Genomic DNA, 16,593 nt, shown 5'->3' on the forward strand with positions numbered 1-16,593 from the left:
GTAAGGAGCAGCGGCTGCGCTTTGCTGGAGCAGCCATAAAGAGATACCCCACGTCCAAGGTAAGCGAAACCCAAGTAAGATGGTAGGTGTTGCAAGAGGGCATGAAAGGGCAGACACCCTGAAGCCATAATCAGAGAAAACTAGCCGATCTGATCACATGGACCACAGTCTTGTCTAACTCAATGAAACTACGCCGTGCTGTGTGGGGCCACCCAGGACGGACGGGTCATGGTGGAGAGGTTATGTTATTAGGGACAATCAAATTTAGAATCTTCATCTTCTTGCTGGACTGAACTTGTATCAGTATGAGATGCTCCTTTTTATTGCTAGTAATGCTTCTTACTTTAGATACTATTGGACAGTGATATTGCCACATCAGTTTTCTGTCCTTGTTTGCCTGGGTATCTTTTACTTTCACCTGTCTGTGGTCTTCCATCTTTACACGTACCTCTGTGAATAGTGTATGGTTTTAATTTTAATCAGGTTGACCCTTTTTATCTTTCAATGAGAGTATTTTCTCTGTTTATAATTTTGATATTTCAGTGTGTAGGTACCATGTTGCTGTTTGTTTTCTGCTCGTCCCACCTATTCTGTGTCCTTCTCTCGTGCTTTCTGTTAGAAGGATGAAGTGTTTTTCTAGGTCTTTACGCCTCTGTCAGGTGATCGGGTGTACATTCGCAGATACAGCGTGTGTTCTACATTCAAGTCTAACTTAGTATTTTTACTGCCTCCCTGACACGACTGTTTCCTCCTTGTCACTGTTATCCTTTAAAATTTTAGGTATATTTTTGGCATTATCATCATCGTAGAGTTAATATTTACCCTCACTGTTACCTCACTGTTGGTCTTTACTTGTTTTTTATACTTCCGTCAGAGACTACTTTTCTTTCTCCCAAAGAACTGCCTTAATATTTTTTAGTTTGTGTCTGTGGGTGATGAGCTGTCTCATTTCCATTTGCCCTAAAAGTCTTTATTTTGCTTTCACTTTGGAAGAGTGTTTTTGTTGGGTATAGAATTCCAGGTTGGTTGGTATTTGTTTTTCAGCATTTCACAGGCACCAGTCCATTATCTCCTGACTTCCTTGTTCTTGAAATGTCAGCCCTCAGGGTTGCTGTGCCATTAAAAGCCTCGCCTTTTTCCTCTGAGCGCTTGAATATTTTCTTCTTGCCTTAGGCACCCGCAGAGCTGCTGAAACCAATGTGTGGTTTTCATTTTTGAGTCAATGATCTGATTCTCCAGCCAACTCTTGCCCCCGCCCCTGTCAGTCAGTTCAGTCACTCCGTGTCTGACCCTTTGTTACCCCATGGACTGCAGCGCACCATGCCTCCCCATCCATCACCAACTCCTGGATCCTGCCCAAGCTCATGTCCATCGAGTCGGTGATGCCATCCAACCGTCTCATCCTCTGTCATCCCCTTCTCCTCCTGCCTTCAGTCTTCCCCAGCATCAGGTTCTTTTCCAAAGAGTCAGTTCTTCGTATCAGGTGGCCAAAGTATTGGAGCTTCAGCATCCGTCTTTCCAATGAATATTCAGGACTGATTTGCTTTAGGATGGACTGGTTGGATCTCCTTGCAGTCCACAGGGCTCTCAAGAGTCTTCTCCAACACCACAGTTCAGAAGCATTGATTCTTTGGCGTTCAACCTTCTTCCCGGGCCAACTCTGCCATCCATACATGACTACTGGAAAAACCATAGCTTTGACTAAATGAACCTTTGTCGGCAAAGTAATGTCTCTGCTTTTTAATGTGCGGTCTAGGTTGGTCATAGCTTTCCTTCCAAGGAGCTAGCGTCTTTTAATGTCACCATCTGCAGTCATTTTGGAGCCCAAGAAAATACAGTCTGTCACTGTTTCCATTGTTTCCCCATTTATTTGCCAGGAAGTGATGGAGCCAGATGGCATGACCTTCATTTTTTGAATGTTGAGTTTTATGCAAGCTTCCTCACTCTCCTCTTTCACTTTCATTAAGAGGCTCTTTAGTTTCAACCCCTGGAGGCATTTCTTATTCCCCTTTCTGTCTTTTCTCTCCCTTGAGGGGCCTCATTTATAGTTTTTAACAACATAGTTTAACAAGCGGGCTCCTTCCATATGTTCTAAACTTTTTTCCCTCTTATATATATATTTTTAACTGATCCATCCTTCAGTTCACTGATCCTCTCTTCAGCTGTGTCCAATTTGATGTTAAGACCAGAGACTGAGTTCTTAAATTCGGTCACTGTTATTTTAAAGTTCTAGCATCGGTTTTGATTCTCAGAAATTTTTCCTTTTGTCAGGTATATTTTTGAACTGGTGAAGTTTGCATCTGATACCTCTAGCATACCTGTGATATGCTGATATACATCTGACACCTCTGGATCAGTTTCAGTTCTTTTTCTCTTGGTGCTGTTTGTTGTCACACCCTGTTTTGCTTCTTTGGTTGCATGTTGGACATTATGTTTGGAAAACCCTAGAGGTTCTGGTGATGCTGTATTCTCCAGAGTTTCTTCTGATGCAGACCTCTAGTGGGGACAGAGCTCTCTGTTCACTCAGGGCCTGAGTGCCTTGAGGCTGGGGGGTCCTTGTAAGCTGAGTCTCAGCAGCCATCACCCACTTTCCCCCCATGACGCCAGGGAGGAGCCCTCCAGCATCTCCGTCTGGAAGTCTGGGGTGCCTCCCAGGGCCCCCCTTCTTGGCAGGTCCTGAAGCCCACCGTCTGTCTTCTGAGCACCACGAGGTGATGGATACTCAGCGCTCAGCCGATTTGGGCAGAGTGTCGGGTACGTTTTCTGTGCCTCCCTTTTCTTGGGGAGCTTGATCTCTAACACCCGGACTGACATGTCAGGCCTGCACTCGAATTTTTGTCTTCCCAGCCCAAGGGACCATCCAGAGCTGTGTTAGCCAGTCCCCTCTGCTTGACATTTTCCCTGCCTTTTCTTCGCAGAGTCAGCTTTATTCAGATGCCCCGAGGGAAGGAGCAGCCCTCTCAGACTCCAGCTCCCTCACTGAGCTTCCCTTTAGTTTGATATCTTGGATTGTGGCTGCCTAAGGACTCTTTACTGCCAAATTCAGACTTAAATTGAAGAAAGTAGGGAAAACCACTAGACCATTCAGGTATGACCTAAATCAAATCCCTTTTGACTATACAGTGGAAGTGAGAAATAGATTGAAGGGACTAGATCAGATAGACAGAGTGCCTGATGAACTATGGATGGAGGTTTGTGACACTGTACAGGAGACAGGGGTCAAGACCATCCCCATGGAAAAGAAATGCAAAAAGGCAAAATGGTTGTCTGAGGAGGCCTTACAAATAGCTGTGAAAAGAAGAGAAGTGAAAAGCAAAGGAGAAAAGGAAAGATATTCCCATTTGAATGCAGAGTTCCAAAGAATAGCAAGGAGAGATAAGAAAGCCTTCCTCAGTGATCAATGCAAAGAAATAGAGGAAAAGAACAGAATGGGAAAGACTACAGATCTCTTCAAGAAAATGAGAGATACCAAGGGAACATTTCATGCAAAGATGGGTTCGATAAAGGACAGAAATGGTGTGGACCTAGCAGAAGCAGAAGATATTAAGAAGAGGTGGCAAGAATACACAGAAGAACTGTACAAAAAAGATCTTTACGACCCAGATGATCACCATGGTGTGATCGCTCACCTAGAGCCAGACATCCTGGAATGTGAAGTCAGGTGGGCCTTAGAAAGCATCACTATGAACAAAGCTAGTGGAGGTGACGGAATTCCAGTTGGGCTATTTCAAATCCTGGAAGATGATGCTGTGAAAGTGCTGCACTCAATATGCCAGCAAATTTGGAAAACTCAGCAGTGGCCACAGGACTGGAAAAGGTCCGTTTTCATTCCAATCCCAAAGAAAGTCAATCCCAAAGAATGCTCAAACTACCGCATGTTTGCACTCATCTGACACGCTAGTAGATCCCTCATGGCTCAGATGGTAAAGTGTTTGTGTACAATACGGATGACCCGGGTTCGATCCCTGGGTTGGGAAGATCCCCTGGAGAAGTAAATGGCAATGACCAAGCTCAGGGTGAGAGTGAGGGGGAGCCAGCGCGGCAGCCAGCATCCTCACCGGGATGGGTTCTGGGGATGCTCTTGAGTTCAGGGGTGCCCTTGAGTTCAGGGGTGCCCTTTCAGTAGCCTCATTGGAGGCTTGTTTCAGGGGTGGAGCGGGCAGAAGCCCCCTTAGAAGATGTGCTCATTCCTAGCGGTGGTGGTTTCTGAAGCAGTGTATACTGTTCGGTTCGACTGTGACCCAGTACATTGCAGGGTCATGTTTGACGTTGGGCCTGAGCGGTGGGCACGGCCTTCCTTCTCCCGCACCCCACACTCACCTGCCATCTTTTTGGCAGCCCCTCCCCCCCTCTGCACCCTTGATGGTGGGCCTGAGCCCAGCCCCCCTGTTACCACGGAGCCCCTTGTGACGGAGTGGGTTCCAGGTTCCGGGCTCCTGGGAGACGTGCTGGAGGCAGAGCCTTGGTGCCATTTCTTCTTGAGACGCTGGTGCTGGTGGTCATAGTGTGAGAGAGCGGTGTGTGTGAGAGAGTGGTGTGTGTGAGAGTGGAGTGTGAGAGCGGTGTGTGAGAGAGCGGTGTGTGAGAGAGCGGTGTGTGAGAGCGGAGTGTGAGAGCGGTGTGTGTGAGAGAGCAGAGTGTGTGAGAGCGGTGTGTGAGAGAGCGGTGTGTGAGAGCGGAGAGTGAGAGCGGTGTGTGTGAGAGAGCAGAGTGTGTGAGAGCGGTGTGTGAAAGCGGTGTGTGAGAGAGCGGTGTGTGAGAGCGGTGTGTGTGAGAGAGCGGTGTGTGTGAGAGCGGTGTGTGTGAGAGGGGAGTGTGACATCGGTGGTGATAGCTCAGGCGCTGAGCAAACTGCCTGGGAAACAGCGGTTGCCCCCGAGTGGGGGGCTGCCCCCATCCACGAGGATGGGTCGCAGAAGGGCCTGCCTATGGGCGCTTTTCCAATGCTGCAACCCCAAGGCAAAGGCCAAGAAGACGAAGAAGTTGGCCTCGACCCAAGTCCTGGAGGCAGAGTGTCCTGAGGTGAGAGCAGCCAGGGACTGGGCCCATCGGATTGGCCCTCACCCGATGAAGCGTTGGGGCTGTGTTTCATTTGTTAGCATGGCCGTGGGCCCTGCCGGCCAGGGCGTTTTGGCCTTCGTGCGCAGGATCGACCCCAGCAGGTTGACTTTGTTAGAGGTTGTGCAGGTGCTGCGTGGAGGATGGGCGGGGGCCCCACAAGAAGGGATACAGTGGCTGGAACAGTCTCTGGGGCATCTGGATCGAGCTAGAGAGTCAGTCCTTGAAGCAGAGAGGCTAAGCCCCTTAATGTCTCCCGTCTTACAAAGCACAGACCAGTGTGTCCAGCATGTTAATAATGGGTACCTACTGCTTACGTGTGTAACATATACCCTCATGGCTTCACATGTCTACTACATGCCTCTTACAAGTGTTGGGCAGTGTTCTAGGTGCTGAATACTCAGTATGTAGTGGGGGATGTGTAAGCCAGGGTTTTTTTACTTGTGAGCCAGGGTTTTTTTACTTGTGCAAAGAAAAATAGAAGAATGAAAGTCTCGTTGTGGTTCGGTTTGAGCAAGTTCACCACGTGGATGGCCCCGCGTGCACACAAATTGTGATAAAATACATATAACACGAATTTAACATTTTAGCCAGTTTATTGAATGACTGGGTGATTTCAGTGGAGTCAGGCTAGCAGATGGCCTTGGTGTGCCATCAGCCTCTTTCCCAGAGGAACACTCCAAAACCTGGTGGCCTTGTAGATCTTCCCTTTCTTCTTCACTCTCCTCAGGGGTCCTAGGTCACTTGTCTGCATGTCGTTTAAGAATCTGTTTATCCATTTTGTTGTTTGGTTTATGTTTAGGAAAGTTTCTCAGACTTCCCTGGGTCTGGAGAAGGCAGGCTGGATTCCAGGTTCTCTTCTCCGCGTGCCTGCCAGGTCGAGGTGGAGGTTGAAGGCCAGTCTGAGTTGTGCTTGTCTGTGTGGTCTTGGGGTCAGCGGACCCCCTTTTCTCCGGAGGGGCAGGGAGATCCTTTGTGTGGAGCCTGGAGAGACTTGATAGGGTCAGCCTTCACGGTCTCGCTCTCTTTTTCACTTGTGTTTGCATTTAGTTACCTCCTCATTTAACTGTTTTCTAGGAGTTGGGAACATATAATGAAGAACTGAAGGTGTGCAGGGAGCAGCTTCTTGCCAGAGAAGAAGAAATTGCTCAGCTGAGAGCAGAGAGGAACAACACCAGGGTCAGTAGGCGGAGTCTCCCGTGCTGACCTGTGCCCGCGGGGCTCACCGCTGGGCTCCGTGTTGCTGTCTTTAAAGTCTGTCTGGTTTTCAAGTCATTTTTCACATCTTCCCACTGGGCAGACCGAGGTGGATCAGCTTGGGGTTCTCAGAGTTTGCTTCAAATTTATGATGAGAGCGAATGTAATTTTAGTACATTTGAGGGGGGAGTTCTCTTAACTTCCATTTTTGGCCATGCTACAGTTTATGTGGGATCTTAGATCCCCGACCAGGGATTAAAACCCATGAGCCCTGCAGAAGTGTGGAGTCTTAACTCCTGGGCCACGGGGGAAGTCCACTCTAACTTTAGACTGAACTGGCGGGATTCCGACGTGCCTTAGCATGGTTTTGGCTTTAGCGTGAGGCTGAGAGGAGTTCTCGGCCCTGAATTCAAGTGTGAGGTTGAAGGTGCTCCTTTGACCCCTCCCTGCAGCTGCTGCTGGAACACCTGGAGCTCCTCGTTTCCCGGTATGTACCATCCCTCCGGATGACGGCGGACAAGCAGCAGGCGCAGTCCCCAGCCGGCATGATCAGCGAGGTGGAGGTGCTCAGGGCGCTGAAGTTTCTATTTGAGCACCACAAGGCCCTGGACGAGAAGGTACCAGCCACCCGGCCGGCCTGCATTTGTACACTTGCTGCCTGGTCAGGTGGATGATGCACGTATTTATGGAACTAGTTGACTTTTGAGCTTCTTGAATTCTTGTAAATACAGTTTTTCTGTAAGAAGTCAGAGTTTTATATGGTTTAACAGCATTGCCTGAGTACACACTCAGCCTTATCCGAGTCTTATACAACCCTGTGGACTGTAGTCCAACACATCCTCTCTTCCTGGGACTTCCCAGGCAAGAATACTGGAGTGGGTGGCCATCTTCTACTCCAGGGGATCTTCCCGACCCCGGGATCCAACCTGCCCTCTCGAATTGGCAGGCGGATTCTTTACCACTGAGCCACCTGGGAAGCCCCCAGTTAAAAGTATTAGTTGGCATAAATGTCTCAAGATTTATTATCTTCTGGCTATCAATTTGCAATTAAAAACTGGGTAATAGAATGGTTTTAGGATAACATTTTTTCCCTCTCAAACTGAGAGTTTAAAGCTGTGAATAAGCAGATTCTCTTGACGTTGAGATCAATGAGAGACACTGGGTGTATTCTGTTACAGTGGCCATGTCATCAGGTGAGTATACAGTAAGAAGTGCACTAACGTATATGCCCACATCAACACACAGTGACTCGGCCCCTTCTATTTCAGTTGAGACAGCAGGCCCGCGTGCCGGCCACCGTGGCCCAGGCCTTCGAAAGAGACGAAGGCGTGTCTGACGGCGAGGGCGACGGGGTCACCCTCCTCAGCTCGGCTGCTCAGCTGCCGCCCAGCGGGCAGATGCTTCAGGAGCAGCTGGACAGCATCAATGAAGAGATCCGGTGGGTGTGCCCGAACTCAGCTCCCCAGAAACTGGGCTTCTCCGAGGAGCTGTCTTGTCCTAGGAGAAGTCTGAGTGTTCCATGGTGAGAACACTGACTACAGGCCTGCTTCAAGGATTTTCAGTTCTGAGATCGCCCTTGATGAGAGAGCTGAGTCAGCCAGGGCGTTCTGTCCACAGCTGGTGTCAGCACTCTGTGGGCGGGGGGTGTTGTGGGGTGTCCCCCCACAGCTCTGAGCCCCAAGGTGGGAGACGTGCCGAGGTGGTGTCCTCTGTGGCCCGTGAACCCACCAGCACTGAGGGTTCACCCTCGTGTCCCTCGGAGCCTCCCACGTTCTGGTGAAAAGCCACCTGGAACAGAAAAGCTGAGATTTGGGGTTGGCAAATTCCCCTCAGATCCGCATTTCCCTTTTTAACTTAGCACAGTGTGAAGATTGGCTTGTTGTAAAACACTGGTCCAAGGACATGTGTTTGAGTTTTTCTCAACTCATCAGTATGTTTAAGATGTTTTCTTTAGACACCGTCTTGGCAGTTATAACAGTTTACAAAGCGGGATAGAATCTGAAGGCCCACCTCGTGGTGAGCAGGGGGCCATGGGTCTGGGTGCAGCCAGGCGGCCGGGGGCCCCGAGGCCTGCCTGGGCCACACCCGCACAACCGTGCCTCCTGTCCTGAGGTTCCGTTCAGAGTGGCCGCGGGCCGGTGACCCTGCGCAGGACCCGGCAGAGCTGCTGCTCGGATTGTTCTCGTCACGTCAGCCCAGGCCGAGGTGCCCGTTCCTGTTGGCCGAGCGCGGGGGGGTTCAGGCGGAAGGTAGGGGTGAGCAGCACAACCAGCAAACGCAGGTGGTGCCGCCTGCACTTTTGGCCCCGACACAGACTGCTTTCTGGGCCGTGTTTGAGCACAGACGAGCTCAGAAAGGTTGTCTTTCCCCGTCCCCGCAGGAAATATGGAACGGTTACATATTAATGTTTCTATTTTTACAGCACGTTGTCAGGTAAAAGTGATTTTTCCTTATGCAATATGTTGACTTGATGTAAGTGGTAAATTCTGTCCTTCAACTTGTCGCCAGTGAAAATCTTTCCGGACATATAAGTAGTGAAACTGGAGAGGTTACGACCTGCAAGAATCTTGTATTTTTTTTAACAAATCATTTTATATGCATAATCTAGTATTTAAAGTGCTATATAAAATCATCCATGACACATTAGGGGAGAAGAGCAGTCACCGTGAATTCTAGGTGAATGCGGCACATTGACATGAATCCAGAAACTCACACAAAGCTGGGGGAGAACTTCATCAAGTGATGTGTTGGTACATATACACCCTTAAAAAAAAAAAAAAAATCAACTCAGCACTTCATCTGGTGTGGAGACTTGTGTTTAGAAGGTCAAGCTTGTTCGTGAATCGCTGTTTTGATGGTGCAGAGTTCCTGATTCCCAGTGGAAAAGACTCGAGGCTCTGATGTGCACCTCAGCCCTGAGAGCAGGGATGGTGAAGGTTGTCAGTTTCAGGTGTCTCCTCACAGGGAGAGAGTCGCCACCCAGGCCCTGTCAGAATGTTAGAGTAAATGAGTCAAACCAAATGTGAATGATCAGGGGCCAGTTTGTAAGACTCAATGCTAAGTTATACTAAGTTTGAGAATATTCAAAAGAGGGAAAGTCGAACCTTTTTGCTGCGATGTTAATTGAGCAACTGTTCCTGGAATTTGCTAATCATGGCACAGAATGCAAGCCCAAATTTGTTGTCCAGACACATTCCTGTGCTGACAAAGGCAGGTGATGAGTTTTGCTCTCTCTTAGGTGGATCCAAGAAGAGAAGGAGACCACGGAGCAGCGGGCCAAGGAGACTGAGAGCAGGGTGGGCAAGGCGAGCTCAGGCAGCCTTCGTCGTTTTAAATCAGTGAGCTCCCTCGACCTGTATTTTGCCTCCTCGCTTGCCAGCTCCTGCCCGCCCAGCAGAGTGCCCGCCACGCCCCGAATGAGGCGTCGAAGGCCAGCGCGGAACATAGACCGGCTGGGCACCATGCCTCTGGTATGTGTCTGCCTCCTCCCTGCCGCGTCCCTCCTCCAGCACACTGGTTTTCTTTTTTTTGTTTGTTTTTGGTTTTTTTCTCCAGAAGAAAATCAGGTACATTTGCCACACTCAGAGGTCTATGATTTTTAAAACTACCTAGTCTTTAATCATTCTGTAATCGCACAGCGACCAATTAGTCTTGATATTTGGACCACTGGCTTAGCACGTCATCATGAGCTCAGCCAGAGCCTGCCTCTGTGACGTTGGGCCTGGCCTGTGCTGGGCGCAGCAGCTGCAGGAAAGTTTCTGTTCTCAGGGAGCAGACAGCTTTGTGAAAGTAACCTTAGGCAGTTCTCATGGCGTGTGAAAACCGTGCAGCACATTTTCCACTGGGGATGCCTGGCTGCACGGTGCAGGGCATGCGGTGGGAAGAAAACCAAAAATCTAAAGTGGTCTGCTTGCTGATGGACCTGGCCGCGCACTCAGGCCCGCTCTGCGTGTGAAACCACGTTCAAAGCCCGGTGCCCCAGGGCCCCAGGGAAGAAGTCGGGCTTCCTCACTCTCCCGAGTCTGAAAACGGGATGACGACCTAGGGCTTTTGGTGACAGAGTGTGCGGCTCTAAAGCGCATGGTCCAGCTTTCTTGCGTGTGTAGCTTAGGTTTCTGAGTGCGTTGCTGTTTACCCCGTGAAATCACGTTTACAACCCTCTGCTTTGTACCTGCACTTGTATTATCACCTTTTTCTGTTACCACCCATTTCACGTTAGCTGCATTGTTAGTCAGCATATCATTAAATTAAGTGTGAATCATTTTAGATGCATATGAAGTGGTAACTAGTCCATTTTGTGGTCTTTTGACACACTTTTTATAATTTGCGTCTTTGGCTAATTAGTTGGTATTTAAAATTCTTGACGATTTCTCTGTGGTTTCATGCTTGATTTCTTTCCGAGTATTTGTAAAAGAACAGTTGCGTATTTTTTGTCCTTGTTGTTGGAGTTCTCGGATGGTGTGTCTGCTTTCATCATTGGTTTGGATTTCCTGTCTCATCCTGTTGTCTGTTTAGCCGTCGTCAATCCAGACCCCAGCCTCCCGTCCCCCTCACCCCAGGCTGTAGTTTCCCCATCCATCTCCCCTCCCCGTCCGCCCACTTGCTCTGGTCTCAGCAGTGCTGTGTCCACAGCGTGTGTCCCTTTAGTCGTGTTTGTGCTTTTCTTCATGGCTCATTAAATGGTGTTTTTCCCCCATAGCAGTAAGTTTGAATTATTGTATCACTATGCAGTTACAAGCATAATGTAGATGGATCATACACTACATAACCTGTGCAATTTATAAATGAGAGTATGCTTACATAAAGAAATGATCTTCTAAGTGTCGAATTAATGGGCTTTTGACACAATCTCCTTTCCGTGTTGGTGCTTGTATTTAAGACTGTAAATCTCGTCAGCTTTTGCATGGTTAATGTCTCTACTAGACTCTTTTACAAAGTATCTTCTATGGTTCATAAAATGTGAAGACTTCACTTGCAATTATGCTAGCTTTCATTCTTACACATTTTCATAGGGTACCTGCTTTAATGAATTTATTTTCAGAAGTTTTAAATCAAATTCTAGGTAAGGATTTTACATTAATGTCCAATAGGTGGTTAGATTTGTTCAGTGTTAAAATAGGTATTATGGTAACTTCCTCATCAGTTAAATTACTATTTCAAAGTATAACATGTTTTTTATTAAGAGAAATAGGTTATAGAGAAGTTTGGCTGAGAACAGACAGCTGTTGAGGCCCTTTGATGTACAGGATGCTCTGCTTTAATAAATCACGATGTTGTATTAGACTCGTATCTTCCTGAGTAATAATTTATAGTGTTTCTCTAGTAAATCTTGAATAGCTTATTTAACTTCTGTGGTCATAAAAAAAAAAAATGTTTTGTTTCCAGCTACTGTTCTCTAGGTCTTAATCTCACTTATAGGTTTGCCATCATTTTTGCTTTCCTGTATTTGCCTATACTGATTCTTGAATTTTTAGCTTCAAAGTCACAATCAACCTGGTTTCTCTCCATTTCTTTGCATGCATCTATCAGCCTAGTGATTTATGGAAGCATCGTTGAAAGGTAAACTATTTAGTAATTTAGCATGGCTTTGTTTCTCTGTGAAGTGTTAAAGAGTGCTTATCGAGTCACATGAATGAACATTGTGTGGTTATGTACTGGTGAATAATTGACGTTTTATTGGAAGTTTTGAAACTCACCCACCACTTAAAATATGCTGATGGTTCTGTTGGAAAAAGGTCATTTGTTGAGACAATTGTAACAGTTTCCCTTTCTGCCACTTGTTTGCTTTCTAATCATCTCATGCTTATTTATAATAGACATAGTAGTATTTATTATTTTGAAAATTTTATTTTTTTGGCCATGCTGCACAGCTTATGGGATCTTAATTCCCCAATCAGGGATCAGACCGGTGTCCCGGCAGTGAAAGTGCCAAGTCCTAACGTCTGGACCACCATGGAATTTCCACTTAGTGTTTTCTTAAAAGCAATGACTGAATCAGAGCCATAGGTATTAGACTTGGGGGAAGCCCTCTAATGACGGGGTAGCACTGTGCAGGAGACTCTGCTCGCCAGGCACCGTGTCAAGTGCTTTCCGAGCCTGTCATCTAATCCCGCAGACACCCAGGTGAGGTCCAGGCTGCAGTTATCCCCATTCAGCAGACGTGGACACTGAGGCTTAGAGAGGCCGGGCCCCGTGCCCAGGCTCACACACCCAGCAGTGCCGTGCGGACTCGTCTGATCAGAGCCTGGACACTTAACCGTGGGGCCGTCCAGCCCGCTTTCCTCCAGAGGCTCTCGTGTCCCTCACAGCGTCCCTGATGGAGGGAGCGGCAGGAGGGAGCTCGCTGCCTCTCCCCTCTGGTCCCTCGGATGAGCCCCTGTTGTTGGAGTCCAGTGCCCCGAGGGCTGGCCGTCTTTGTCCCTCTCCCTCTCCCAGCCCAGTGACCGACCACCCCTGGGACCTTCTCGCAGGTCTTGGGCAGCCACGCTCCAGTTGAGGCAGCTCAGTGCCCCGGAGCCCTTCTGCTGGGCACAGCGGAGCTGCTCCATCACCCTGGGGCTGGTGGCCTGGGTGTGCAGCTCACCGGCTCTGTGGCCTGCTCTGCCCTCCTGTTAAGTAAGGACATGGTCCTGCCCATCCTAGTCACCTGGGCACCAGGGGGGCGGGCTTCCACCTGGGGGAGGGCGGGCTTCCCTCCCGGGGGACAGGCTGGGGGCCCAGAGCCCTTCCTCAGGAGGAGGCCCAGGGAAGGGGCTAGCCGCGGCCCCTGACTTTGAGGCAGGTGTTTGTCTGCCCTGAGTCCACAGTCAACCCAGGCGTGTCACTTCCCCGCTCTGTTCTGTGTTGTTTTCTGATTTTTATAAAGGCTTATTGTAACTTGAATTTGAGATTGACCCCTGTTCAGTTCTGTGGGGATAATTTCTAGCCTCTGTAGCCTTCTGTTGCCTGAGGGTTCTTGTTAGAGATCAGGGGAGGGTGCCGTTTATCCAGCCGCTGTTAAACGGGCTCAGCTGTATTTTGCACTAAGTTACTTTGTTGTCACCAAGCTCCTGTGGGGCTGCAGTGGATCAGTATTCTTTACAGAATCCCATTCAAAAGGCACAGGTTAGTTGGATAAAACAACACACTCATTGTTTATAAAATTACTTGCCGTGCAAGTTTCTACAGATTTCCCCTGGCTTAACCACAACCCAAATGTGTAAGTGAGACCTGTCTGGACCCTGAAGGGGTTAATCTGTTCCCCACACTGTTGCCACCACTGTCTTTCCTGTCCTCACACCCAGGACCAGCGGGAAAGCTGGGACTCCAGGAGAGATCATCTTTTTTTTGTTGTTTTAATTCGTTTATTTTTTAATTGAGGATAATTGCTTTACAGAATTTTGTTCTTTTCTGTCAAACCTCAACATGAATTAGCCATAGGTATACATATACCCCTTCCCTTTTGAACCTCCCTCCCATTTCCCTCCCAATCCCACCGCTCTAGGTGGCTACAAGATCATCTCTTAGTGAAGACCTAGGGGTGCTTTATGTAGACCACAGTGAGTAAATTACACTGGACGGCGTGTAAGCACTTCACTGTGTAGCCCCAGTCGTGTGTTACAGAGAAATACGAGCCAGACACATGGTGTTCGCATGCCGGGTTAGGTGCCTTTCCTGTGTTTCACTTGGTGTCACGGGTTCCAGTAACCTGCATCATCACTACAAATGATCTTGGGTGGTGGTACAAGCTGTTTCCTTTTCTCCTTCAAACAGAAAGGTCTGGAAGGCTTGCTGAGAGGTTCCTTACCCTTGCTAGTGGTGCTTCTGAGCAGCATCTGGCGATGAGCAGTCCTTTCATCAGGACAGTTGGTGCCATGCAGGGTTCATGGGGCTGGCGTCGCTCTGCTGTCCTGCCCGGCGGGGCCATCTGGTCACCGCATTCCAGGGAGGGCGGAGCCCCGCTGCAGGGAGGTTCCCGTCCGGGGTCTCTGCACTCAGTCAGGTGCTCTCGCTGCCCCATGCCCCGCTTCTCTACAAGACAGTCCTTTAAGATGGCATTAAGATAGTACAAGGCATTTTTTTATACTTGGCGGATAGCATGGCTAATAGATTTTCAAATATGTTTGTGCTTATAATGTAAGGCCTGTATGATTGCCTTTTTTGACACAGTCTCTTGTTAGCCAATTTTACACTTAGCTCATTCCCTCAGATGCCAGCTCTATGGGAAGAGGTGCAAAATGACAAGACAACCATCACTTCTGAAACCTCGAGCCCTGCCTCGCCTGAGTCCCTTCGGCTGGAGCAGCTGCACACAGGGACGCTTCGCGCGGCCAGCCCCGAGGACGTCAGGGACGCCCGCAAGTAAGGAGCCTGTGCGCCTCGTCAGTTTCAGGAGCCCTGCGCCTCTTGTCTTGAAAGAGGTGGAAGAATGGTTTTAAAGGAATCGCACTGGATGCGGTGCCTGTGTTTAGTGGTGAACTTCAGATGCTGGGGGAGAAGAGCTCAGGGACCTCAGTGATTTTAGAAAATGTCCATCTCTGCTGATAGACTCCTGTGGGAGCTTTCTTCCTGCTCTTGCTAGAGGTCTGCCCGTCCGGGACGCGTTCCTGATGGTGATGGCCCCGTGCCTCTCAGGTTCGCTCTTGAGGGTCCCTCCCTTTTCCTCAAGGGTCTCCTCTCAGGAGACTCTGTTCCCTCCTGTGGCTGACACTGTCCTCATTCGACCACCACCTGCTGAACTCCCGGCCTGAGCCAGGAAGCCCCCGACGGAGGGCACGAGTGGTCTCCTGACCAGCAGCCCTGCACGGTGACCGTCGCTCTCCTGCCACGGCCGGGGACGGTCACCCTGCGGGAGGCAGGGGGAGCTGCCCAGAGCGGGGGAGCTCACCTTCTCTGGGAGCCTCATCACCTGCTGAGCGGCAACCCTGAGGGAGGGTCGGAGCGCCCTCTGCACCGGCTGGCCTGGAGTCAAGCCCTCCTCGGGGGCAGCTCCAGTCAGAGACTCTCAGCTTCCTGGGGTGGATGTCTGTGGCCGGGAGCCCCCATTGCTCGTGTGGAGTGTGGTTGGTGAAGCAGACGCCACTGTCTGCTCGAGGTGGAGGCACGGGTGTTGCTGGTGGCCAGTTCTATCAGTCGGTCTTAGGGAGGGGTGTGTGTTTGCATGAGGGCGCTGGTTAAAGGGCGTTTTCTCTCCCCAAAGCTCGACGGACTCTCAGGACGGCCCCGGGGGCAACCCCAGCAGCAACAGCAGCCAGGACTCCATGGACAAAGCCCCAAAGAAGAACGGCATCAGGTGCTCCATCGGCCGCTTCTTTGGCAAGAAGGAAAGGGGTCGGCCTGGACACCCCGGTAAGGAGGGCTTAGGACCAGGTGGGTGCTTCCCCGTTCAGAGGAGGAGGGCCTGCAGGCATGTCCCTTCTGTGTCTCCCCCGCTGCCCCATGAGGCTCCTGTCACTCACGCTCGGGGTCCTCCTGGGAGCAGGAGCGGAGGAGGCGTCTGTCTTCTCGGTGGGTCCGAGATGATCAGATGAGTTAATGAGTGGGTGGGTGGATGGATGGATGGATCGATTAGTGAGTGGATGGATCGATGAACCGATGGCTGGCTCGATGGGTGGATGGAATTTGTGAGTGGATGGATGGATGGATTAGTGAGTGGATGGATGGATGAACAGATGGCTGGCTGGATAGGTGGATGAACGGAGGATGGAATGAAGAAAGCAAATGTTTATACTCCAGTGCTAGAAACATATTCTGTGAAGTTGATTGAGTAGGAGCTGGCAATGATTGCTTCCCCCAGAACACTGACAAGTGTTTGGAAACGGCCCAAGTGCTCATCAGTGAGGGGTGAGGTACAATCTGTGGACACCCTGCAAGGAACAGGCCCTCCTCCTCCTTCCTGCTACCTTCCCCATCCCCAGGAGCTCTCAGGGGTTCTGCCCATGCCCCCCACCTCACCCCACAGCCACACTGGTCCTCCTGGGGTCTCCTCATCACACAGTGTTATCATCAGGCCCCATCTCGCTCGGCTTCATCTCCTTGAGGACAGGGTATGTTCATGCCTCTTCAGGCAGATATGTGTGAGTGTCTTGTTTGTGCTGGGTGTGGGATTTTCAGGGGTAAGTAAACCAGTTGTGGTCTGGACCACAGTTAAGTGACAAGAGAGAAAGGAGCAGGTTATTAAATGCAGGTTAATAAATACAACGCTGAGATGGTGGTGCATTGATTTTATACCGGATGCCGGATGTGCCCCTTCCCAAGCAGGTGCTGCCACCTCCCCATTTACAGAGGAAGACACAGTGATGGTCACGCGGTCAGAGAGTGGTGAGGGCAGCTTCAGACCCACGCAGTGGGACCATGCAC

At 49.8% G+C, this 16,593-nt stretch overlaps 2 protein-coding genes across 2 annotated transcripts in view; one reads left to right on the forward strand and one right to left on the reverse strand.

The window, feature by feature from the left end:
- The window catches only part of LOC122672951 (src substrate cortactin-like), a 65,519-nt gene that overhangs the window by 36,705 nt on the left and 12,221 nt on the right, over positions 1 to 16,593 (reverse strand). The window lies entirely within an intron of this gene.
- On the forward strand, positions 19 to 14,960 carry LOC122672943 (liprin-alpha-1-like). The gene is made up of 6 exons (XM_043870455.1): positions 19 to 59; positions 6,136 to 6,237; positions 6,708 to 6,872; positions 7,524 to 7,693; positions 9,494 to 9,725; positions 14,444 to 14,960. Exons 3-6 carry the CDS (start codon positions 6,762 to 6,764, stop codon positions 14,597 to 14,599), a joined length of 669 nt encoding a protein of 222 aa, XP_043726390.1. The 5' UTR covers positions 19 to 59; positions 6,136 to 6,237; positions 6,708 to 6,761; the 3' UTR covers positions 14,600 to 14,960.

Source organism: Cervus elaphus, chromosome 16 (assembly GCF_910594005.1).
Source record: "Cervus elaphus chromosome 16, mCerEla1.1, whole genome shotgun sequence".
In the NCBI taxonomy this organism is placed as follows: domain Eukaryota; kingdom Metazoa; phylum Chordata; class Mammalia; order Artiodactyla; family Cervidae; genus Cervus; species Cervus elaphus.